This window comes from Corvus brachyrhynchos, unplaced genomic scaffold (assembly GCF_000691975.1).
Source record: "Corvus brachyrhynchos isolate BGI_N302 unplaced genomic scaffold, ASM69197v1 scaffold97, whole genome shotgun sequence".
NCBI lineage: Eukaryota > Metazoa > Chordata > Aves > Passeriformes > Corvidae > Corvus > Corvus brachyrhynchos.
Genome location: NW_008239758.1, coordinates 1,466,088 through 1,491,512, shown reverse-complemented (window position 1 = coordinate 1,491,512; position 25,425 = coordinate 1,466,088). Strand labels below are relative to the sequence as shown.

Here is a 25,425-nt window from a genome sequence, read left to right as displayed (position 1 = left end):
CTAATAAACAGAACATTTGCAGTAACAGTAATAAGCAAAGAAATTTGAGTATTCTTTTTTTTTTTTGGTGTGTCATACTGAAAAAGAAATTTAAATGTGCTATTCATTTGTGTATATGTATATATGCATGAGTAATATATACATATAAAAGTAATATTATATAGTAATATATAATATGGGGCTTTACAAATTGTACCGGTTACAACTGCTCTGTTCTAACTGAAAATTTAAGCCAACACATAAATATCATGGGAAATAAGTAGATTATTTAATATCTTTTAGAATTCCTGTAAGTATGGAGTTTGTGTGTGTATTACTCCTCCATTTATTTACTATATCATACATTTTGTGTTCATCTAGGAGGCATTACATTTTAAGTGAGTTTGTTTAGATTCCTGTCTTAGTTTCTGTGCCTTTTATAAAAAGTTAAAAATACATTTGTCATCATTTACTGACAGAGTGGCCTTTAAAATCTAGTTTGGAATGTTTCATTCTTTTTTTATATTTGTTTGTGCATGTGTTTTGTGTTTGTGACTGTGTGATGTTATGTAGTCTGTAGAAGATCGTGTGGAGCAGGTCAAACAAAACTGCGTAGCAGAAGATCACAAAAACAAGGTAGTATCCCTTCTCCCAAACCTCTAGCACATTCTCAAAAGTTCTGTGGAACTGGCTTTTCTTTTCTAATGTGACTAACAGAAGCTGTGTGTTCTGTGTAGTCTGTGTGACAGGCTTTTAATCCGTGAACTAACTTCGGATGTCCTGATAATTGGGATGAGTGAACACCTTGTAAATAGTGTTGCACACACAACTTCGTGTTTCTTACACTCAAATACCACTTTTGGCTTCTATAGAACACCAAAGAGTATCAGAAGTCTAAAGTTTAGCTACTGAAACAATGCTAAGGCCACTGAACTTTTCTTGCATGAATTTTGTATAGATTTTTGCACTCTGAATGTACCGCTACAAAATGGATGTTCACGCTAATTGAAGTCTTTTATAAATGTTTTGTAGGTTGAAGCAGATCTTGGCTACCCTGGAGGAAAAGCAAAAATCATTCACAAAGAATCAGATATGATAATGGCATTCGCAGTTAACAAGGTAAGCTTCAAATGCTACAAGAAATATAATAAAAGATCTTAATTATAGTTAGTATAAATTTTGTCTTTGTGCTGCATAGGCAAACAGCAATGAAATTGTTTTGGCATCTACACATGACGTTCAAGAACTTGATATTTCAGCTCTACTGGCTGCTCAGTCATTTATATGGATTGGGGAAGAATATGACAGAGAGTCTAAAAGGTAGGATTGTTTCTTTGTGGTTATATTAATGAGAGTTTGATTTTCTGCGAGGCTGCATCTATAGTACCTGTGTAAGCACAAATGGAGCATACAAAAAATGTTAATTACTCTCCTTCAGTAGGTTTCAGGTTGGTTTGAAAGTGAGGGAAGGCAAGAGAATAATTACTGCCTTTAGGCACGTTTGCACTGCACAGCAAAGTAGAATCCTATGTGGTGCATAAGGTAATGAAGGAAGTGCTGCCTTGGACAGCCTGCAGTTCCCTTGCACCAGTGCAGTGTGGAGGCAGCCGTGGTAGCTGGTGCTGGGTGTTCCTGTCCCTGCATTACTGTGCTGAGAGCTATGAATGCATCAGCTGCAGCAAGCACTCCTCTGGACTGGCTCCCTGCACGCTGCACACACAGGTCAGGAGCAGCCCAACAATATTCTTCTCAAGGACGCTTACATTCTTATGTTGGGATCATCTCTTGAGGTTAAACATGGGTAGATTTGGGCCACGTGGAAAGGATTTGTACTACATAAGTGCAGGAATTACCAGTTTATAGTCTCGTTATTGTCACTTCCTCTACCCACTGCCGTTAGACTCCTGACAAATAAGCAAAGGTCATTAGGGGCAAAGAAGCCTTTGTTTGAAGCAGAGCTGTTCCTTTACAGTTCCGATGATGTTGACTTCCGTGGTTCTACCACAACGTTGGCTCCTTCAACTGCACCATCGTTTGGAGTGAGTCAGATACAGCCATCTCCATCCATGCCCTGGTTAGGCACTGGGCAAACCAGCACTGGAGCTGGTGTGGTGAGTACCTCTGTGTGTGCAGCTCAGGAGAGCATGACTTTCATCGTGTGTTATTTAGTAGAGACACCTAGTGTGCATTAGTCATCATACTGTCAATCCAGTACTGACATAAAAGGCCAACAGGGACCAAGACCTGACCACAAAGAAGGCCAAATTAAGCATTTTCTCATCTACTGTGGCACAGAAATATTGTGATAGAGAAAATAATGGGACAATCTGGGTGTTCTTTCTTATGGGAACTTTGATTGTAGGACCATACAAATAATGTTAGCTCAATAAATTTTTTTAATATTTCTTTGTTTCATATAAAGCTGATTAAAAGAAATCTGAATAACGTCAAGAGAATGGCTTCACATCCAGTCCATCAGTATTGTAAGTGAATCACTAGTATGGAATTGATCATTTTCTACAAAATACTGCACTATTAATGATCATCTTTTAATGTTAGATCTTACAGGAGCACAAGATGGAAGTGTCCGAATGTTCGAATGGACAAGACCACAGCAGCTGGTGTGCTTCCGGCAGGCTGGGAATGCCAGGGTGACCAGGATGTATTTCAATGCCCAGGGAAACAAGGTGAGTACAGCACGTAGGGTTTTGAGGGGTTGAGGTTTTTATTCATAAGGAATCATTTGGTCGTGCTGCGACCTCTAAAGCAATTTTAACTAGTGCCATGCAGAACTGGTAGGATGCCCTAGAATGGTGGTATTGTATTGTGCATTTTGGCTGCATGTGGGAGCTTTGTAAGAAACCCTGACCCTTATTCTCCTTTCTCTTCTCTCAGCTTCACACTGCTATCCCATATCCTAATTGCTGCATTTTCATGCTTTTTATTCTCCCTCTTCGGAAATCTGTGTTCCCATGTGGTGACCTTTTCAAATTACTACAGTGGAGAGCAGCAAGAGTACAAAAAGACAGATGCTTTGGCCAGAAGTGACTCTGTGAGGGATATGAGATACAGCAAAAAGAGTGGAGAAAGAAAGAAAGAAATTGGAAGGAATACCCACCTCTTCAGTTTTTTGCCTATTCTATTATTTTAGCAGGTCTTGTCTGCATTTTTATTGACAAAATATTTAACTTCATTATAGTTAAAAGTCATAAAAAGTGAATTAAAGGAGTTTGGACATGACTGTACATAGCTATAAAACAGCAAAGGTGAAATAGCTGGAAATTTAAAGTATCTCTCAGCATATCTCTTTTCAGGTGGCATAGTCTGTACTTTAAACTTATTCTAAAAACGTGTTTTGATTATGTTTTGAGATATTGCAGTCTTACCATTATGTGGGACTCAAGATTGAGTCAGAAATTAAGATGTACTCGTTGTTGCTGTGCTTCACATGAAGGTCACTCAGGCAGGACTTGTGAAACTCAACTAAAAAGAGAAAATACAAAAAATAATTCTAAATATTTCTAAAAATATTTTGTGAAATACTTACAGAACATGCTGCATGGACTATACAATATGGATTGTTACTCATTTTGGTTAATAAATATAGCTCAGTCATTTTACCATTTATGATAGAATACAGTCTTTCCACAATTGCTCTCATCATGCTTTGATGCATCTTCCTTTTTTAAGCATTTTCAAGGAGAGTCATGGAGTAATGATGCCTTTGTTAGCATCTAACACTGGGATTTGAAAGATAAGCTTCCACGCTTTCTCCATCTCCAGAAAAGAACTGAGTATGCAGAAGAGCATCAATCATTAAATAATCATTAAACAATTAGCACTGAATTCACTTGGCTTCCAAACCAGTTTTTTTTACTTGACCATCATTTTTATTGCTATTCAATTTGCAGGCAAAGGTTTGGTGGTTCAGGTGGGTTTTTCCTGAAGTCAGCAGTTTATGATCATGCACTAAGCATCCAGTCACCACTATGTATGCTAATAAATGCAGTTTGTTCTTTGCAGTGTGGTGTTGCTGATGGTGAAGGTTTCCTAAGTATTTGGCAAGTAAACCAAACCACCTCAAATCCTAAGCCCTACCTGGTAAGTAAACAGAATATTATTATTATTATTATTAATATTATTATTATTATTATTATTATCAAAATCTTTAAAACTTGAGACAGGCCCAGAGCATACAACTTTACTGAGACATATTTGATTTTGCTTGGCATACTTTATCAAAACAACTGACGAGTTTCAGTGATACATCTTTGGGAAACTAATTGCACAATAACAATAAGCTACAGTAATTACAAATACTACTTCAGCATTGCCCTTGTTTAAATTAAAAATCAGAGTCACAAGTAATGACTTTACAACCCCAAAACTTAGTAAAAATACATTCTTCAATACATTTCACTGCTTTTTAACAGTACATGAAGACCATGGTTAATTTAAAATTCAACTGTTGTCATACACTATACTGTGGACTTGTTCTTTGTCACTTACTGTGTATCTTTTCATTTTATACTGGATTTTAATCCATTGTTCCATTCTCAGTTTCAAACTGTCAGTTTTTAAGCTTTGTTTCAAAGACTCTTTGTGTTTTGCTATCACTGACATCAGACTGACAGTCGTTACTTTTGATGCAAACAATAACTGGTAAGATTGCACTTTTCTGTTTGTTTTGTTTTTAATAGAGTTGGCAGTGCCACAGTAAAACCACAAGTGACTTTGCATTTATAACCTCTTCAAGTTTAGTTGCTACATCGGGACAATCCAATGATAACAGGTGTGTTTAAAGAAACAATGAAGAATTTCAAAACTAGTTACTCATCTCCCTTAACTTGCTAAGCTCTGTGCCTGACATTTTAAGGCTCAGTGTTCTAAGTTTTGTTACAGCTTGAACTTGCCAGGTAATCTCTTTGAATATCATTTCTTCAGTTGCTTGTTTCCCAAGTTTCATTTGTGAGGAGAAGTCAATAGTTAATCAGTTTTTTCAAGTTATATTCTAAATGCAGCTACTTTGACAGCATGCTGTTGCTGGGGGTAGAAATGTGTTCAGCAAAGCAGGATAGTTCTTTTTCTCTGAAAAGAATAACTTCTATAATTTCTTGACACAACCTGTGATTATTACGTATTTTAAAGGTGGAAGGTATAGTTCCACTAAGAAGCATAAAAGAGCAAAGAATTAAAACTCTTTGTTCTTTGCAGATGCTCTCCACTGACTAGAGAGTGTCAAGGGCTCCTTGTTCAGTTCTACCTTGTAGACTGACATAAAATGTGAGCACTTTTGGAGTCATGCCACCCCATGGATCTCTTAGCAATAACTCATAATGATTTCTGGCTTTTTCTCCCTCAGAAATGTGTGCCTCTGGGACACCTTGGTTTCATCTGGTAACAGTCTTATACATGGTAAGTACTGTGGTGAAAATTAAACCTCTGCTTCTTACTGACTAAGAAAATAGAGCCTGTGTGTGCATTTGGGGCAAGGGGACATCCTTATACTGGGGAGCAGGTCTAAGTACATGTTGCACACTAATACATGCACCAGCCTGGTTCTGTATATTCTCTAGCATGATGTTATCTGCTCTATATAGAAAAATATGAAGAAAGAACATCATAGAATGGTTTGGGTTGGAAGGGGCCTTAAAAATCATCTCTTTCCACTCCCCTTGCCATGGGCAGGGACACCTTTCACTAGACCAGGTTGCTCAAGATCAGCTATACTTTTTTTAAATCAGGAATTTACCTGAACTTCATATTTTATGTAAATTTTGGACATATATAAAATACATACATAAAATTTACGTGAATTTTATGTTTTCTCAAATTTTAAATTCAGGTATGACCCTGTACTCTAAAGTAACTCAGACTGCATATCATGCTTTCTTATGCATTAGATCTAGATATCTCTTATGAGAGCAATAAGCTGTCAGCTGACATTACCCATATGAAGGAATGTGTCTGCAAAGTTAGAAAATATTCAGATAGCAATTTATAGAAGAAATGCATTTTAAGATTGAGAGCTACTTACAGTTTCAAATCTGTTAAATTCTGACATCCTTCTTCTTCAGCCTTCACTTGTCATGACCATGGTGCCACAGTACTTCAGTATGCACCCAAGCATCAACTGCTCATTTCTGGAGGTAGGAAGGGATATATCTGCATCTTTGACATCAGACAGAGGCAGATCCTTTTCACCTTCCAAGCACACGAGTCAGCTGTTAAGGCCCTTGCACTGGATCCTTCTGAGGATTATTTTGTTACGGGCTCGGCCGAAGGCAACATGAAGGTAAGGGATGGAGGAGCTGGGTTCTGCACGAGGGTGTTTGGCTGAAGCAGTGTATTGTCATATGTAAATAGCCAGATGAATGCAATAACAAAACAAAACCAAACCCCAAACGTACTCTTGATGTACAGCCTGCTTGCTTTACGGTTATAATGTCAACTGAAACACACTGGGACGCTTCTAAAGCAAGTAGGTTTTTCTTCCACTAAAGATTAGTCCTTTTAAGGTTGTGAGACGGAATTTAAGTGGATAAAGCAAAGTGCACGGTTCTGAAATCTTACCTTTGTTTTTCTCTCTCTTAAAAATGTTCTGGCTTTGCCGTTGGACATTACTTTGTAACACAGGGGGCGCTCAGCAACTTCAACACTGTGTACAGTTTCTGTATCACCAAGTTCTGGTTTTTCTCCTGATGCTGTAGCTCCAGACAGCTACTGAGATGTCAGAGTAGCAAGAAACAAACACCAACATGAAAACAAACAAACAAAACCAAAAAAAGAAACCAAACCAGAAATGCAGTTCCTGTTTTAAGGGGCTTTTTACCTGTAATCTAAAGGAAGGAAATACAACATGGTAAAGGGAAGGTGAATACAGTTTTTTTTCCTTTTAGCTGGAGGATTGTTTAATAAGGGCTTTCATGGCCTGGCCTCGATGAGGCTCCTGCTACTTAGGACACAACAGGCAGCTGTGCCTCCTACCACTCTGCATGCTTATTAACTGTGCAGCTTACTCTCTGCAGCATTCCTTAGCAGGAAAGCATTTCCAGCTGCTGGAAAGCTGACAGTAGTCATCTTGGATGAAAATGCCACCTGTCCATTTCTGCAGCTTTCACGGGGGGAAGCTGGGAGGACTCTGATCAGGTAACACAGGGAAGCTTCACCCTGCCCAGTACCCAGCTGGTCCACAGTAAGGCAGCCTTACACTGCATCAGGAGGCTCTCGAGACTCTTGGACTTGTAGTAATTGTTGTAATGAGGCAACAAAAAATATCCTTTATCTTTGCTGAATAGGGTTTAGAGCAGCCAGGAATCTTAAACTTCAGTCATGAAAATACAAATCTTTAATATTCATCTCCTTTTGTCATTCTTTTGATACAGGTGTGGAGACTGACTGGCTACAATTTAATTCATTCATTTAAAAACGAACATGCTAAGCAATCCCTTTTCAGGAATATTGGTGCTGGTGTCACCCAGATTGAGACTGTGCAAGGCAATCGTATCTTCTCCTGTGGAGCAGATGGCACACTGAAAATGAGGGTCCTTCCCAATGCTTTCAATGTACCTTCAGGCATTTTTGACATTCTGTAGTGTTCTGTGAGCTAATCCTGGTTTCTAGAATGTCCCTTCAAGTAGCTAAAACCACAGTGATATGCACTGTGGAAAGAAAACATTGTGTTTCCTTTCAAAGCGGTTACTGCAGCATTATTATGGGGAGAAAACCAACACTTTTACAACAGGTGTATTTTGAATATGCCCATAAGGATCCCTGGGGTGGAAATGCATGTACTGGATTGTAAAAATGAGGAATTTAACCCGGTGTTGTTGGTTGTGGGGGGGTTATTGCTCAGTGACCCACAAGCTGCATTTATGGAGTGTTGTAAAGATGCTGGCAGTTGTCAGTCGCTTCACAAGCACTGTGGCTCTACAAGTCAGTAAGCATTTCTGACGTGATTCTGATGACTTTTATTCCAGATTTTCCCACTAAACGAAGCATGTGTACAACTTCTCATTGTAAAATAGTTTAGTTTTAATTAAGGATACTCAAGTGTATTTGATTTCTGCAGAAAGTGTAATGGACGCAAGCGCCGTGGAACATGTGCAATCAAGGACGTACTGTGAGAGATGTATCATTTTATGCTGAGATTTTTCCCCAGTTAGTATTATTGCACAGTTGATACTGTAACTTGCACACCAACACATTTTTAAATGCGGTGGGGTTTAATTTGCACACTATTTTCCTTTCTTTCTGAGCTATGTTTTCTATTGGACACCTGCCTTTACTTTAGGAATGTATTGTAAGAATTAAATGTTTGTAGTGAAGACATCCATCTTTCTAGTCAGCTTTTAGTTTTGAAAATCATTTGTCCAGAAAATACTTCATTAAATGAAGCTGTTAAGAGAATACCAATGGAACATATAATGCCACATTTCAGATGAATGTCAGGCTTTATGTGGCCAGCTAGTAAATAGTGGATAAAACTGGTAATTACGTTATTACCAGAGTATATTGTATAAACTATGCAGAGTTCAATATTGTTTGCTTGTAACATAAGTAGCTACTGTTGTCAGATGTATTTTTCTGTTGTAAACAAAAAACATGTTCTTCAAGGACTGGAATGGATGTCTGTGTATTTAAATGTTAACAAATTGTCTTATTCCTCCAATGAAAATTTTGATGTCTGTGCTGTATTGTAAGATATACTAGAATAAAAAGCACCTTTCTCCAAAGGTGATTTTAAATTGCAGCCTGTGAAGTAGGAGACGTATGAAAAGAAGGAAGGGTAAATGTCACTGTTTGGTTTTCCCTTTGTAAGTTAAATAAATTACTTTTATTTCATGGAACAGCCCATTCTAGAACTCTTGCTTATATTTAAACAGATTTATCTAAATCTCCAGTACATTGACTGGGTATTTCCTGAGTTAGTTTTAACTTGACCTCGGACTGTACTGATATAAAAAAGATTAGCTGTTTACATTTTATTTTCAGCTGTTCTAGAAAAGCCCAAGGTTAACAGAATGAAGTTCCCCAGCTGCAAGAAGAAAAGAGGTAGAATTTCCTCGTCTTCCTGCTCCAAGAGGTTGATCTAAGTGTTTCAACAATGTTATGCAGAAGTTTACCATGCTTTGAGATAGGTACATTATCTAGAAAATATCACACCTGACTTGAACAGTGTTTGCCCGAGTATATTGCTGACTTGTTAGCTGAAAATGTTTACTTTATTAGTACCACAATTCAATTTTTGAAACAACACTACAGTCAAACAAACATGAAAACAACTACCAGCCAAAACCCCCACACCCCCCACAAAAGTGAAAAGCAGCCCACAGAACTGTAGCTCTGGAGTGTGGAGTGTCACACCCTTTATACAGGCATAGGTAGAATCATTAGTCTAGGAGTTTTGATGTGTATACAAGTTCAAGGTGTTAATTATGATTTTTTGTTCCCTTCTGCATTTCTCTCTAGCATGCAAGGCCTTAGTGATAACAGCAAGTATCCTGAGAAGAGCCCAGCCATCCCTGTATCACACACTGGAGCTTAGCTGCAGCAGAGGAATTCTTCCAGCACATTTGCTAGACCAGGTTTTGCAGGCACAGACATTCCCAAATTCATTAGTCCCTTTGATAGTGCCTGGATCACACAGGTATTAAACAGCTCAGTGCAGTTCAGGATTTAAATAACACTTTGCTTCTAAATATTTGGGTGTGCTCCATGAACTTTAGCAATATGCACAGGCAGCTTAGAAAGTCAGGTGGGGATTTTCCAAGAGCATGATTTTGAATCTAGATACAAAAAACAACAGTAGAGAGTTTTGTTCCAATGTTAAATTTAGAAATCTGAAATACCAGAACAAAATTAAAATCAAAAAGTTCCTATGATTTCTCACCTCTAGCTCTCAAAAATTTGAGGGTGAATTGGCAGTCTCTGACTTATGGTTAATAACAGATTAGGTCATTAAGCAGTGTGATGATTCTAAAAATAGCAAGAAAGTATGCCCTTCATTTTATGATTTCAGTTGTATGGATAAACATGGGGACTTTTTATTTTAGAAATATGCCTTATTCTAATTAAATAGTTATAAGCAAGTTACACTGGTATACTTTGTGTGGCAGTAAGGGGCAAGGAAGAGTCTGCAGCAACACAAGAAACTCAAATATTGTTAAAAATGGAATTTGATATATAAAGGTTATGTCTTTAATTTTAAACCTTGCTACTTTTCATCCAGCTCTCCATTTAAGAAGTACAATTCATGTGCATTCAGTATTTAATGTCATTTATTCCCATTTTCCTTGTACTTGAGCTGGATTTTGCTTTTGATTATTAACACTTGCTTTGACTTGTCAAATTTGAAGCTTTCTGCTCTTTTTTCTATTTAAACAAGTATTTCCATCCCCATTATTTTTAACAGATTTGTCCAGAAAAAATGTTCACAGAGAATCCATGGAAATTAAATGAAAGTAACAAAGGTATTTGTACACAAAAGTTCATTATTTAGATGTTTGTATTAGACCATAATCACTGACTAGGAAATGAGTGAGAAGATGATCGTAAATAAGTGTTACAAATAGTCTCTGCTGAGCACATGACTGTGGGATAATCAATGTACATTAGACAATTATCAGCTGAATAACGGGAAAAACAAAAGTATGTCTGTGCTGTGTGCCAGCTGCAATAGTGAACAACCATTTTTTAAAAAGATGAGGATGGCCTCTGTGATTGAAGTGTGTTTGCACAAAGGCTCCTGCCCTCCCTCTTGCACACACTCAAAAACCTCCATCAGCAAACAGAAAATGTTACCAAGCGAAGAGACCCCCATGCTTGCGTCATAGAGCTTTAAATAGATCCTTTAGTCAAAGGTGGCATGTGAAAATACATTCATCTGCCAAAATGTACAGGGTACACCATCAAGCTCCCATTCTCCCACGTGTACAGGTTCTTGTCCCGCAGACTGTACGAAAGCATAGCAAGAACAGACTGGGAAGACCGTAACTCAAACCTTGCATCAATCTGCTTCTCTTTCAGTAAATCAAAAGCAAAACTTACTGTCATGTCCTTGGTGTCAGTAACATACAGAATGCCACATGCTATGAATGCATTACCAGCCTTGGACTTAGGGTAGGTGGTATTGATGATCCGAATGACTGAAAACCTTTCTTCATCAATGTGTGCTACCATTATAGTTTCATCAGTGCTTGAGGCATATATAATCCAGAGACCCTTCTCATCCACTGCTATGTTGAAATACGTCTTGGAGTTAGAGAAGAGGTAGTTCCGGCCATGGTGTAAGGCATTTTTCATGGGCAGGGTGCCCATCGAGGCCTTATCAAGCCCGAATCTGAAATGAGATACAGCAAGGATTCAGTAGGAGTGATCAGAGCTCATTCCCCACACACATGGGGTGGGGAATCACTGATAGAGGTGCTGTTGACTATACTGGTTCAAGGACCATTCTGATGTCTTTTAAGATTAAAATCTCAACCTTCCAAAACATCAGGAGAAAATTCCAAATAATAACAGTCTGAAAGGTGCACAAGAGCATGGATTTGCTTTGGTAGGTTTCACTTTATTTAGTCTATGAGCTTTATTATCACTAGGATGAAAGAAGCAACTAAAAGGAATGGGTATGAAGAAGAATGGGATACCAGGTGAAGGCCCAAAATTGGCAAGTGGAATCTGTACAAAGTTTGGTTTTGACTAGGTGGGAACTAAAGGGAGAAAATGTGATTGACCAAAGCAGCATGAATTCTGGGCAGCTTCACCTAGTCTTAGCGTTCCTCTGATGAAAACAGTTAAGATAATGCAGTGATTTACTCAAGCTGACATCAAAGGAATAAAAATTCTACTTTTGCAGAGCCAAAATTGTGACCTTATGCTGGCCTCAATGGGACAGCCTGCATACTTCCATCTCTGATGTATAAAATTGTTTTTATTCCTTGAAATTCCATAGTAGGTTGATAATCTGAGGGCAGGAGCAGTGAGCAGCTAAATCATGTTCCTCTACTGGTTTAGGAGGGTAATCAGCTCCTCCTGAGACACATCTGCTGTCAGCACTTAATCACCCAATAACACTGCTGCAGCAAAGGCAGGGAGAGCGTGGCTTCATCTTTTTAAATAATGCCCTCTGCAAAGAAGCACATTTCAGTGTCTGACTTCTCTCTCACTCTATATCTCCATCCTTCAAATAGAGGAAGGAAAAACACTGCTCAATAAAGGAATCTGCTACACTTACAAGACAGGCTTAATCACAGGCACAGTTCAGATCCAGGAACATAGAATGCTGAAAGGTCAGTTTTTCTGTTCAAGCTGCATTGATGCATCTATTGGAAAAATCATTCTAAGAAAAGTCAGGAATAACCAATTTAGATTGTTCCCCTCAGCTTTTGTAAAACTCGCATCTGCAGCAACTCCATATTCCAGCAGCATGTTTGTGCCGTAAAAAAAACAGTTAAAGGCTGGAGAAGATTTGAGAAATGCACGTGTCAATCCTGTTAATCTTGTTAATTGCTTCACATCTATAAATAACCTCATGCAAGGGGTAGAAGGACAGCCCTTAACAGGACTAGCTGCTCAGAAATGCAGACTTTTCTTCAGGATTCTTTTCTATAAAGAGCCAACAAGATAGAAAGCATCTCAAGACTCATTAGAAATCCACAAATTCTGAAGTACATAACACCCTGTCTTTTCCTGTTTCATGTGAAAATCCTGAAGGGAGCAAAGAAGTGAGGCTTCATTCCCAGGTTCTCTTGGGCTCCCCCAGTTAAGGATAGCCCAGCCTGGAACTCCAGATGGTTCCAAAATTCTTTAATCTTCTGATGTCTTGGGGTAAATAACAAGATATAGTGTAATAGTTTCATCAACCACCAGAACTCGAGCTACAGACACTTTCCTGATCACTAATATCAATGAAGTCAATCAAAAATAACAAAGAGATAGTAAAGCATGTTATGAAACAAAGTGAAAAGAATGAAACAATCACAGTGTTGGGGGTCTGACCATCATGAGAAAACCTGCCAAAGGTCAGACCTAGTCTACCAGCTTCTAAATGTGTGACAAGAAACTCCTTTTGAATGTTTTTTTTCAACATTTGCAAAATGGACTAACCAGATCCTCACCTATAATTTCCACTAAAACAATACAGAAACTCCCAGAAGCTTTTATGGAGCCCAAAATCAAGGATTTCACTGTCACAGAATCCATAGTGCCTCATACTGTCTGTGCTGAAGAAGAGAGTGAAGAACAGAACAGAAATGCCATTCCATAGCAGCTCCTTGAGACAATTTGAAAATTCCACTAATAGTTTGTGTTCATCTGGAGGTGAAGCATTTCCCAATTAACAGTATCCAAGCAAAGGTGAGGAGTCTCTGCCCTATCACTGTGTATTGCTTAGACAGTGATGGTCTTTTACAGACCACCAGAGAAAACGCTGGAAAATATTAAAAGGAGGCTGCCAGAAAGTGAGCTTGTGCTTGGCAGGATAAATATTATAGAATCCTTGCAGCTTGCTCACATTCCTTGGCATCCACATGAATATAGGAAGGCAGCACTCACACCTGCTTGGGAACAGACATCAAAGTATAGTAAATGTTCTTGGCTCAGACATCAGAGTTGTGTAAGAACTTGAAAGCACAAGCAATCTTTCACTTGCCCTTGGACTCTTTGGCTCTTCCCACAAGGTGAGATTTTGGGGTTGATTTGTATTGTTTGTCTCTGTCCTCAGTAGAAACTGAAACAAGAGATGTAATTCCCAGTTCCAGTTCAGGGAGATACATCAGGATAGTAGCAGAAACTTCTTCCTATGAGGAAATCAATCACTGGAGCCACTCATCCCCGTGGAACGTGTAGTTCTCCAGGTCGCCCTGTCCTCAGCAGGTGCCTCAGAGCATCCCTCTGTGTCAGCAGCATTCCCTGCTGCCTCCAGCCAGAGCAGAGCACAGCACAGCAAGGGCTCTGCACAGCTGAGTTTCGTGAGCGGGCCACAGTCACAAAACCACCCACCTATGCCTCCCACACTGCCGCTGAACCACTTCTGACTCAGATGCAGGTAGATGCACAGCTTACTCTTCTAAATCTAATCCCTTCTTCTGGTACTCAAATTCCTTAGTCAGTTCTCACTTCTTTCTTGTGATTATGAACACAGCAAAGAATCCAAGCTGAAGAACACCCACAGCAATGTAATGTACAGTAGAACTGTTGGATGCCAGGATAGCCAAGAGGAGAATCTGTTGTCCTCTGTGCACGTGGCACATGGCTCATCCTGGGGCCCCTCTCTGACATGGTAACTGCAGAGGTGAACCCGAGACAGAGCTGAACAATGCCTAAAGAACTGTCACAGCAGAGTAGTGGTCCAGGGCTACTCCCCCAGCTTCCCTCCTCCCACATCTGCATGCACAAGTGGGAGGCTGGTACTGTACTTCAGTTACAGGCTGGAAAGAATGAGTTGTTCTGTTCTGGGAAGAGCTCTGAACCATTTCTCCATTCTTCCCATTTAGGCAGGGCCAAAAAGAAACACAAAATGCTACAAGAATGGTCTGCTTTCTGAGGTTCACCTCTGGCACTAACCCATCGCTCCTTCTCCCACAGCATCACTTGTCTTAGGCCAGCTATCTTTGACTTACTTCAGAATGTCATTGGTTCCTCCCTTCTGATAGTAGAGATGATTGTTTTGTACTGCATGACCACATCCATAGAAGAATCCTGTGATGTTAATGATCCTGTAGCTGTCATTCAGCAAGGCATTGGAATTTTCATATTCTTTTATATAGTTTCCTAAAAAAAGGGGAAAACTTGTTTAAAAAAAGGATTATCATTTGGTTCATCTAATTTTGAAATCTCTATCCTAAAGTTCAGTCTCTACTGAAAGTCTGTTTCAATCAACTATCTGACAGATAGCAATTGTGTTTGCATTTTCAGTAGTGATTCTACTTGCTGGAATGTGAGAAAAGAATCCAGAGACACCCAAAAAAATCTAGGGAGGAGATGTTAAAGAGCCTGCTTTCCACAGACCTAACGGGCCCTCATTCTGAACGCAGTTGTTGGGTATGCAGAAATATTTCCTTTTCCCACTTAGGTCCTGGACATTTTCCGGCTCTAAATGTAGCTTATGCAGCATCTGACTCATTTTCATGCCTAGCTAAATGAAAAGGCAAAACTCCCAGCTATAATTTAGGGAAGTAAAGCCATAGGAAACAGAAACTCTTGAAAGAAAAGGATAAAAAGCCATGAACAATAGGCATTTACACTTGGATTAGTTAAAAAAAAAACTATTTTCAAATTCTGATGTTGACTCTGAAAATGTCCAAAGATACTACAAATGCCTGCAGCTGTATGTATAGTCAAGTATTATACAGGTAATATGGAAAATATTCTTGAAAAGATGTGGGTAAAAACTCATCATACTTAGGAGTTTAGGTTGAAGGGATTAAGGAAGCAATGTCAGGGTAACGATGGATTTTTGGTCAGTGACTACGACTAAAAATACCTGAAAAATGCATGGTGAGCCAAATCCTTTCATCACTTATGTTTGCAGGTTCCCGCATCCAGGTTCCAAACGTTTGCTGTACACTGACAAAGTGCACAGGACTTCCTACAGACGTTATGACACATTCTAGTGGAGGAAAAAAGGCACATGTCCATGATCTGTGACACTGAGAGGGAAAGCAGCACTTAGGTCACACTTCGTAGCAGGTTACCAGCTTTTTTTGAAGGACTGGGGGTTCTGTCTTCAGCTTTTCCAGCCAGGGTATCATCGTTTGGTACAGCACATGTCTCACCTAGAGTCAAGGGAGAAAGAAAAATGGCATGTTTTAGCCTATTTGACATGACAGATGGGCACATCAGTGACTCCACAAAAATGAAGGAATGATTACTGGGATTTTGCTTCATCTGGGGAAAAAAAAATGCTTAGGTTGGTCTGGTCAAAAAATGAGATAAGAAAAGACTTGCTCTCACTTCTGCCAAGGAGATGGAGTGTTCAGGCTGACAGTCAACTTTGAGGAGTAACTAATTAAAACAACAGATTTAGTTCCTTAGCTGTGAATTTCTGAGTAGCCACATAGGAAGACAGAGTTGCCCCTTTTATGAGATAACTTCAGACAGCTGAGGTAGCTGGCAAATAGCTGATTTAGCAGTAAGACCAAAAGCATTTTCTTGGGAAGGGGGGTGGTGGTTAAACTCTAAAACTTCATGCCCAAATCCCCACACACCAGCAGAGAGGGCGGATGCTCATGCTGCTGATGCCCCAGACAGCAATAAAGCACTAACACATGCACTGAGTGCATAGTGCACGAGGTTGGCATCCACACCACAAAAGAAGCAGGGTGAAATACTAAGGGAGATGACACATTGTATTATTTACACACACAGAAATGGTTCACATTAGAATCAAATGCCTAGAAATATCTTTCCTCACCCTGCAACAATTTAAGGACTAACTGGTTGAATTTTCTCTTAGTATTTACTGTTAATGCCTGAATTAAATTATTTATGGACCCTTTTCTATAAAGCCAGGTATCTCTTCTGCTCTTAAAACAATGTGCCACATTTCAGTTTGCTTAGAATGAATAACCACATAGAACAGTTCTCAGCTTTTGGCTGAGGGTTTTCCTGATTTCATTGCAGCCTTGTTTTCTAATTCCGTTCTTAACTTTTATCTCCAGCATTTCACACTGCTTGACACACAGGCTGCAAATTTTTTTAGACTTGGATTTGGATTGTTGCCTTCTAATATGTTTCTAGGATTTACAGATCTGTGATGAAAGTAAGTGACAAAGATAGTTAAAAATAGGAAAAAACTATAAAGTAAAGCTGCAAGGCTACCATGACATTCAGGAAAGAAAGGACAGATAATACTGCATTGTTGTTTTCTCCTATAGGTCATATCCTCCTTTTGTTCATGCAGAAGAAAATTACTCCAAGATAGAGCAAGAACAACATGTATTTCTCCCATCCATTATCCAGGGCGTTTGGTGAGATGGCGCTGGAAGTTTGCAAGTGATCACAGTGTTTCTCCAAGTAAGGCACAAACAGTCCACCCAACCATGGTAAGCTGAATGCCTACAGCTAGAATTACCAATCCCTCAAGATCCCCCTCCAGCTTCTGATCCTGAAATATTGCCAGAATATTTCAAAAAACAAAATCACCCAGCAAAAATTATAAATTGCAACGCACAAGTTGATTTTCTTGGGCTGAGTCTAATGGCTGCAGCTGACTGAAGGAGCAGTTCCCTGTACAGTAGTTTATCTAAAACTATAGAGTAGTCAAGGGCCAGGTCAGTGTTTGTAGCAAAGCTGAGTGCACTATTTGCCTTTGAGAATATTTGCAACACTTTCACAGCTGCATGGATTAGAAAACAACTCAAATTAAAGAGACAGTTTTCAATCAGAGATTCTTATGGGAAATTTTCACTACTTCCTTTCCATCAAAAACCAAGATAAATATCCTGCTGATTCCTATCATAAAATATTCTGGTTGAGAGTTAATGGAGTTTACAAGACATTAAGACTATTCATTTGGTCTGTTGGGGGAAGGTGGGGAGGATGGAGCAGAGATGTTTTGTTTCTTTCAGAATTCACTAACAGTACCATAGAGGAAAAAATATACCTGCACTTCCAACTAATTATTCTCTTCTCTTGAAGAAATCAAGTTTTAACAGATTAAAAGTTTAATTTGAAAAAGCCAGGCTTGTATTCTTATGCAATAAGTTAATTACAGTTGTAAATCAGCATATATATTCTCTTTCCTTGAAAGAGAGATGAATATTTAATTACAAAATCTGGATTATTCATTGAATTTTGGTAATAAGATCTCATGGTTTGCTGAGTCATGAAACATAAAACTCATTGAGGAAGGTCTCATCTTTATTTGAGCGTAACTCCCATTTTCACACTGTGATTTAAAATCCATCAGAAATCCATCAGATAGCTTATCCTCCAAAGCATTTCATTTTGCTTCAACACTCGAAAAGAGCACACCTGAGAAAACGGCCCTGTTATCTCCTACAACAGTTCCTGTGTTTCTGAATTTCAAATAAGATGAGATTTCTGCTCCAGCTCTCTCCTGTCCATTGTAAGGAGCCTCTCTGGGCTCTGTTCTGACACTTCAATATCCAGAATCAGGGGTTTATATTTATAGCTAAAATTAAAAATTCATTATTTAAAAGCCAAAAATTTCAACTGCATTGCTCTTACTTTCCAAATTTATCCCATCTAATAGAAAACACCATTTGTAAATGCTCTGCCTGAGCATGAGCACAACACGATTTAAAGACCAATATTGTACTGGAGGTAAGGGTAACCTGCTGCCTTATTCAAACTCTATTTCAGCAAAGCACCTGAGCACATGTTCAGCTTTAAGCAGTTCTATCAATGCCAGCAAAATGAAACACGTGCTTACTGATCTGTGAGCCTTGAAGCAATGGTTTAATCTTGAACCTGTTCATGACACAGGAAAGAACACTGGGAAGCACCAACCTGTGCATTTGCTGCTGTAGATGTTCTCCTGAAGCTCTGCTTTGGCTTTACCTTTACGTTTACCTGGAGGCCCTGGGGGTCCAGGAGGCCCAGGGAGCCCAGGTGGTCCAGGCTCACCTTTTGCACCTGTGTACAAAACACAGTGTCAGGACACAGGAAAGCAGGAACCCTGCAGAGAGCTGTGCATGTCCACAGGACATCCACAGAACGGCCTCTCTTAAGAGGTTTCTGAGTACAGAAGATGGTGCCATAAACTCTCTGAAACGCTGGTTGTTAGAAGGTGAACCAGCCAGAACTTCACAAGGTGTGGGACATCAATGCATTTTATCTGTCTGGATTACAGGCCCATTAGAGAGTTACAAAGTATTGTTGCCTTTTACTTACTGTATTCTAAGACCTCAATTTCAGATGCTACACTGCTGTAATTTTACACAGCTGCTTCACGTATTCCTGAGTGGGAATCTGCCCCTCATTTTCTAATAGAAAAATAAAACTAAGCTGAAATAAAGAGCAGGAGGAGGTTGACTGTATGAAAGCATTTTGGAAAGGGTGAAATTCACATACACCTCAACCCAAAGGCCAAGCAGAAAGGTTTTTGTGAAGACTTGCCTTGCAAAGAGAGCAATCTCCTGGGCACAGCAAAACTCAGGCTTCCCTATGGATATAGCCCACATTTATACAGGTTGCTCCTGCCCTTGCAGCTCACATTCATGCTTCAGAAGTGGAGCATATCTCTTCCTGCCAAGTACACTGTTGTGAGAGACCTCCCAAGAGCACTCCTCCATACCTTCTAATATCACATCATTGTTGGCATCCCCCTTTTGTCCCTTGGCTCCTCTTGCACCTTTTCCTCCTGGCATACCATCCTTGCCAGGTAAACCCATTTCTCCTGGTTCTCCTTTCTGTCCTTGATCACCTTTTGGTCCTGGCAAACCTAGAAATAAAAAACATTTCAGTATCAAGGGCACTGTCCAGTGTCAAGCACCAATTAATACATATTTTTACTACAAACCAAATTCACTCTAGTTATTTTTTTCACCTGTATTTAGCTGGATAGCTGTAATTTGTTTGGATTTCAAAGCAGCATTGTAAACTAATATGAAGGGAAACTGTACCTATTTTCCCTCTTTTTCCATTTATTCCTGGTTCTCCCTTTTGTCCTGGTGTGCCTGGGACTCCATCTGATCCATTGTAGCCAGGCAGTCCGTGAAGTCCAGGAGGCCCTGATCAAAGCAAACAGCACAACTGAATTCTCACTGCTGAATGCAGTTTATCCCTATATCTGCTATATTTACATGCAGTATGTTCATATCTATAGTTGAACCCCAGCAAAACATAACTCATATTTTTCTGATACAGAGAATTACTCCAAGGAGACCCACAGGATAAACAGCACAGAAAGAAAACAAGTAACCATTCATAATACAGCCTTGCAACCACCTGAGTGAGAACTGAGACAGAATTAAATAAGAAGGGAGGAAAAGTTATGGGGGAGGTGGGAGGGTGTAATCAGTAACCAATATTTTTTAAAAATATGGTTTTTGTGTTAAATTATAACATCTGCTTCCCTGGGGGTTTAATGTATAGACTCATCTCCTCATCTAGATGTTACTTAAACATCTGAATTTGGTTTTGATCAAGTGTTCTACTCCCTCTACTAGAAAACTAAAATGTCTAAAACCTCCCCTCTCTCAGAAGGGGCATGAGCTGACTTAAATACAAGCATTATAAAGGCAGGCAAACATTCAACCCTACCTTAATCTAATTAGCAAAGGAAGACAATTTTGGGAGAGATGCATTTCTATATTTCACTATTTTGTACCAGCAACTGTTTCAATTAGCCCCAAATGTTACTGCAATTGTCCTAGTGTCTTACCTGGGGGGCCTGGGGGGCCTACAACAAGAGAAAAAAAAACAAGAAAGAAGAAATGGTGAGTTTAACCTAACAAGAAAATGAAGCAATTCCAAACTGAACTGATTAGAACTAGATCAGAACAGTAAAAGGGGAAGAAAACACCTTAAATTTCAAAATTAACATCTATCTATTTAACTGCTTTGTGTTATAAATAACTACCTGAGCATTAGCAGTAACTCCGACTTACCAAAAGAGTAACACATTGACATGTAAATGTTTTGCTTTTTTCAAATTTCAGTCGAAGAAGGTTTGACAACAACACCTGCAATGTACCCTCACTGTCAGGGGCTTTGGTGCCTTCACACAGCCTTGGATGCAAGATACCTCACAGTCAGTACATTTCCTCTATGTAAGTGTTCTCCAAAAACTTGTTCCAGTAGAAGAATACTGGCTTTGCAATACTGATGAATGTCACAGTTAAAAATCCTGGTGAAAATACACATTAAAAATTCATGCCACACTTCTCTGTGTTTTACAGATATTTCATTGCAGTTCAGGATTCAGGCTATTTAAATAGGAGAAAAAAAAGACACCAGACCAAAGGCTACCAGACACTCTTCACCAAACCCCATAAAACTTTTCACACCTTCTCCTGTCTCAGCCATTGGCAGCTCCAGGTCATCACTGGTGACATGTGAGATATCCTGCAGCTGAGGAAAATGAGTGTTCACTAAGCTCCACTGCAGTTGTAATAATGGGAGCAAGTTTCTACCCTCTCCATGTTCCTCCCATGTTAGGCCTGAAGTGTGACACACACAAAAATATCATGACTAGACCTCAACTACTATTTTAAACAGCCAAAGATTTGCTTGTGAAAATTACATGAGAGAGAAATGGCTCCAAGTAGAATCAACTGAGTTCCTTAAATTCTAGCATTTATATTACGAGGGTACAGATAAGTTCCAAAGTGGTACCTATTAATCTTTTTTTAAAATTCTGATAAATAGCAGTTTTTTGACATAGTTATCACCCTTAGGTTTTTTGAAAACACTGGGTCTGTGTTCCTGGAGGTAACACGGGTGTAATGCTTGAGGCAACAAACATACCTGTTAAGCATATTCCTTTGGTGCTGTTACACAGATCCACCATCACTCGGACCTAATATTGCAGAGAAAGTGAAGTTGAAAACAGGTTTGCTTTACCTACAGAAATAATTCCAAAACCAAAGATACAACTGTCCCTCTGTGCTTGTTAGAATAAGCTATTTAGAATTACTTTAATACTGTGACACCATCCATCTCTTCAGGCAGTGTTCCTCTCCTAGGAATCTGTCAATAGACCTAATTTTGATCCTTACTGAAAATATGAATAGAATGTTGGGCTATCACCTAGTCATTAAATTTCACACATTACTGTGACAGGTGTGCTTGTCCATCTGTGGACTCTATCAGTGGAAGGTATTAAAAGCCAACACCAGCCAATAAAAATTACATTCAATTTTATTTCCTATTTGTATTAATGGATGGAAGCTTTTCTAATGCAGCATATGAAGGGAGAAAGATGACCTGTGTTCCAAGTAAGTAATTTCTTATCTTTGAATAACCAAGATCTGTAAATTTGACATGGACCTTCATCCACTCAAAATAATTCAAGCAAAAAGACAAGACTTTATTAAACCGACTGGAAGACACATTCATAAAGATGCTTTTAATCTAGAGTAGACTAAAATTTATCAATAGAGAAGTCATCTTTGCAAAATACACACTTCCTGGCTGGGCAAACATTCACATTACATGTCCTGCATAATGAGAGTCAACACTAAAACATTTTGCAACTTATCAAAACAAACAGCAGAAATAAAAATATTATGACCATGAACTCTGGAAGTCCCTCAACTCTCTATGGCAAAGTCTGATTTTTGTAGCCAGAAAATAAAGGGTCACTATTTCAGGGCTGTGCAATATGTGATAATTTATAAACCATTTACCCAGAGTTGCACATCTATTCATCTTTGTACAATTACTCTGTTTACTATTAATGGAATGCACTAGTCCCAAAAGACAGAAGAAACAAGTGCAAGGCAATCTGAAAGGCAGATTGAAGTTTAATCCCAGCAAGGTTATTTGCCACTGTCAATCATTATTTTTAAAATTAATGCATCATTGTTTTCAACTGCCAAATCTAACAGACTCAAATAGAGGACAATTAGTTTGATGGAAAGTATCCTTTTGCTGCAAAACCAAACCCTATTTGACAATGAGCTCCTGTTCTGTCTGATACATACTGAGAATGTACTGATTCCAGACTGTACTGGAACAATATATTTAAAATTTTAGTCTCAATTTAAATTGGCTGAGAAGTGCTAACTGGTTTTGAATATCAGAATATGCTTGTTTTCTTCCCCTCACACTCCTTAAAAACACTTGGCTCCTACCCTGCAATTTGTAAAATACACATTGTCCATGTGCACTCTAATTCTTACTGCATTTTAATCTAAATAGGTCTGTTGAGGTTGTTGAAGTGATTACAGCTCGCTTTGGGGCCCTTCAATTATCTCAGCAGCACTACTTTCACCAGTCAGTGCAACTCAGGTGACAATTAAAAACCATGGCACTCAAGAAGTGCAAATAGCCTGTGACAGAACCTCCAGCTTAGCTATGAAAGATGAGCAGACCATTTTCAGCCAGCATCATCACTAAGAAAAGCTACAGATAAAAATATATTATTTAAATGCTAAAATCATAGTTTCTCATGGAGAAATGGTGGGGGGGAAAAGAAAAAAGATAACCTAAAATATGAAACAACAACTCAGGTAATTGGTAGCCACCAAAAGCCACCACCTCTTGCACAGTCTTAAATCACACTTCGAACCTTTCTGGCCTGTTACCCTCCCATCAGTCTTTCTGCAGCAGCAGATTTGCCAATTTCCTGTTTTTACTCTCTTACAAAATAAATATATCTACACACAAACACATAAACAGGCCCTGAACAAAAAATATACTCCTGTTATTAAAGCTAACATAGGATTTTTGGTGCCTACGGTTATGGTTATCTCAAAGTTTCATGAACAGTGGCCACAACAGATGTGTCCTGGGCAGGGGCTGTGCAGAGCAGAGGGACACTGATACCTGCAGTGCCCCTGCAGAAATGCCCCCCTGCCAGAGAGAACCTGCTCAGGCCAAGCCTCCATTCAGGCCCACATTCAGCAGGGCTGGAGTGTCATTCCAAGGCCCACCAGTGTAGCAGGGGTCATCTCACCAGCTCTAAGGAGCTTTGTCTGACACTACAAAAGTAGCCAAGTCTTCAAATTACATTAGTGGGAGTTCGATTCAAAATACAGAAATGCAGGAGTGGGAGGAGGGGGTGCTTAAATATTTTTAAGGATTTTTTTTCCCCTTGAGCAAGTGATTCTGCACACAGTTACACACTCTTCTGAGCAGCAGCCAGAATGAAAAATGTTTGATGGGAGTTTTGTAAGAACAAAAAGGCATCAAACCCTCTCAGGCAAATCCCTGCAGGATGCACAGATTTGAATGAAGCCCATCACACACAGCAGTAATCACAGTGGACGTTTAGAGGCACAAGGGCACAGTCTGGCCACACGCTGTTAAAATACACAGCACGTGCTCAGTGCCATTGGGAGAGGGCAGCAAAATTCATGTAATCCATCCGTGGTACCTGCTGACAGCAGAGCAGCACTTTTAATGGCCCCTGTCAAAATTATCCAGACACCCAACTGCAACTAATGACTGCAGTCTGAGCACCTAGCAGTAACTGGCATTGGCACTCTCCAAGCCCTGTCAGGATCAGAATCCTTTCCCCAATGATTCTGTTTGTGGATCCTTTGAACTCAGAGAAGCAATTCGTATCAGACAGAGCAAAACAAACTGTGGCTGCTAAACTCAGGGATGACTTCTTAAAATAAGTTATTTTAAAGACAGTTTTGAGTACACAAACGTGATTTCACAGATTTTTACTTTTTGCAAAGTCTTGTACTGCAAATTCTAAACTCAAAGCACAAGGACTTAAAGGGCCGAGCTAAAAAAAAATATTATTCTAAAACCCAAACAATATCATTATCAAAACTCTATGCTTTGAATACCTGTGCTTGACACACTCATTAGCCCTAATATTAATAGAGATGTTATCACTGTAAAATGAGGACTGTAATAGTTTGTTAACAAAAATGCCGTCAGAGCATTACTGAAAAAGAATTTTCTGTAAATAATTTTTTAAACCAGCAATATTAACACATGAGTAAGAGCCTGACTGACACTTTCCTGCTTTTTCGTGGGCCTAAGACCTGCAATCTTTACTGGGACACAGTTTCCACTAAGGTTCCCTCAACAGTAATATTTTTCTTGCATTTCTTCTAGCTCAAAACTTAAAAGCTCTTCAATCTATTCAACTACATGACTTAGTTCAATTACATGACATAGTTCCTACTGAGCAAGATCATCTTTTCACTGATGTGCAAAAAACTGTGCTGTTTAGCCAGAGAAAGGACATACAGTTCTCCTGATCCATCAAAAACCACCTTAAATTTAGCACTTACTGGAAGGGCATTATCAGTTTCAAAGAGATGCGAGCTGAAGTGATGTCCAGCGCCTCATGCTGAGATGCTGAACAGCAGAAAACGCACGGGGGGTCTGTTAGTGGTGTTAGTTTTAAAAACCGCAAGACTTGGAACCTGGCAGTCTGGTTATTGCACCGAAATTCTGGAGTTTCGCCAAACCCGCCCCTTCCCTCCCTTTGTTGGTGTAACTGTCGTTCGTAAAGTTTGATGCCGCCCTGCGAGCTCAGTGGTACCGCAGCAGCTCTGAGCCCGCAGCGTTCACCGAGCAGGGGAGGATTAGTGGTGTTAGTTTTAAAAACCGCAAGACTTGGAACCTGGCAGTCTGGTTATTGCACCGAAATTCTGGAGTTTCGCCAAACCCGCCCCTTCCCTCCCTTTGTTGGTGTAACTGTCGTTCGTAAAGTTTGATGCCGCCCTGCGAGCTCAGTGGTACCGCAGCAGCTCTGAGCCCGCAGCGTTCACCGAGCAGGGGAGGAGCGGCAGCGCTTGGGCTGCGTGCGCTCGCTCCAGGAGCGCCCTGCGCGCTGCCGGGCCCAGCCCC

At 39.5% G+C, this 25,425-nt stretch overlaps 2 protein-coding genes and 1 long non-coding RNA gene across 6 annotated transcripts in view; 2 read left to right on the top strand and 1 right to left on the bottom strand.

The window, feature by feature from the left end:
• The window catches only part of DMXL2 (Dmx like 2), a 39,353-nt gene extending 30,520 nt beyond the window's left edge, over window positions 1-8,833 (top strand). For 2 of the 4 annotated variants that reach the window (XM_017742623.1, XM_017742622.1), the window contains 11 exons: window positions 553-615; window positions 1,012-1,098; window positions 1,178-1,299; window positions 1,952-2,090; window positions 2,402-2,462; window positions 2,539-2,666; window positions 4,003-4,080; window positions 4,680-4,771; window positions 5,342-5,394; window positions 6,057-6,274; window positions 7,365-8,833. In XM_017742623.1, coding sequence (XP_017598112.1) covers window positions 553-615; window positions 1,012-1,098; window positions 1,178-1,299; window positions 1,952-2,090; window positions 2,402-2,462; window positions 2,539-2,666; window positions 4,003-4,080; window positions 4,680-4,771; window positions 5,342-5,394; window positions 6,057-6,274; window positions 7,365-7,574 — 1,251 coding nt within the window. In that variant the 3' untranslated portion in view covers window positions 7,575-8,833. The remainder of the gene's footprint in view (window positions 1-552; window positions 616-1,011; window positions 1,099-1,177; window positions 1,300-1,951; window positions 2,091-2,401; window positions 2,463-2,538; window positions 2,667-4,002; window positions 4,081-4,679; window positions 4,772-5,341; window positions 5,395-6,056; window positions 6,275-7,364) is intronic. The other 2 variants (XM_008640021.2, XM_017742624.1) reach the window with 1 other exon arrangement.
• Window positions 8,834-10,156: 1,323 nt separating this feature from the next.
• On the bottom strand, window positions 10,157-21,496 carry GLDN (gliomedin). Its single transcript, XM_008640020.2, has 9 exons — window positions 21,415-21,496; window positions 20,330-20,347; window positions 19,569-19,676; window positions 19,241-19,387; window positions 18,454-18,579; window positions 15,675-15,755; window positions 15,464-15,589; window positions 14,601-14,751; window positions 10,157-11,320 (listed from the first exon to the last, which is right to left on the bottom strand). Exons 1-9 carry the CDS (start codon window positions 21,455-21,457, stop codon window positions 10,861-10,863), a joined length of 1,260 nt encoding a protein of 419 aa, XP_008638242.1. The 5' UTR covers window positions 21,458-21,496; the 3' UTR covers window positions 10,157-10,860.
• Window positions 10,375-21,394, top strand: LOC108448719. Its single transcript, XR_001864707.1, has 4 exons — window positions 10,375-10,451; window positions 14,896-15,021; window positions 16,857-17,024; window positions 20,607-21,394. It is a non-coding gene; the product is annotated as an uncharacterized LOC108448719 (long non-coding RNA).
• Window positions 21,497-25,425: the final 3,929 nt, after the last annotated feature.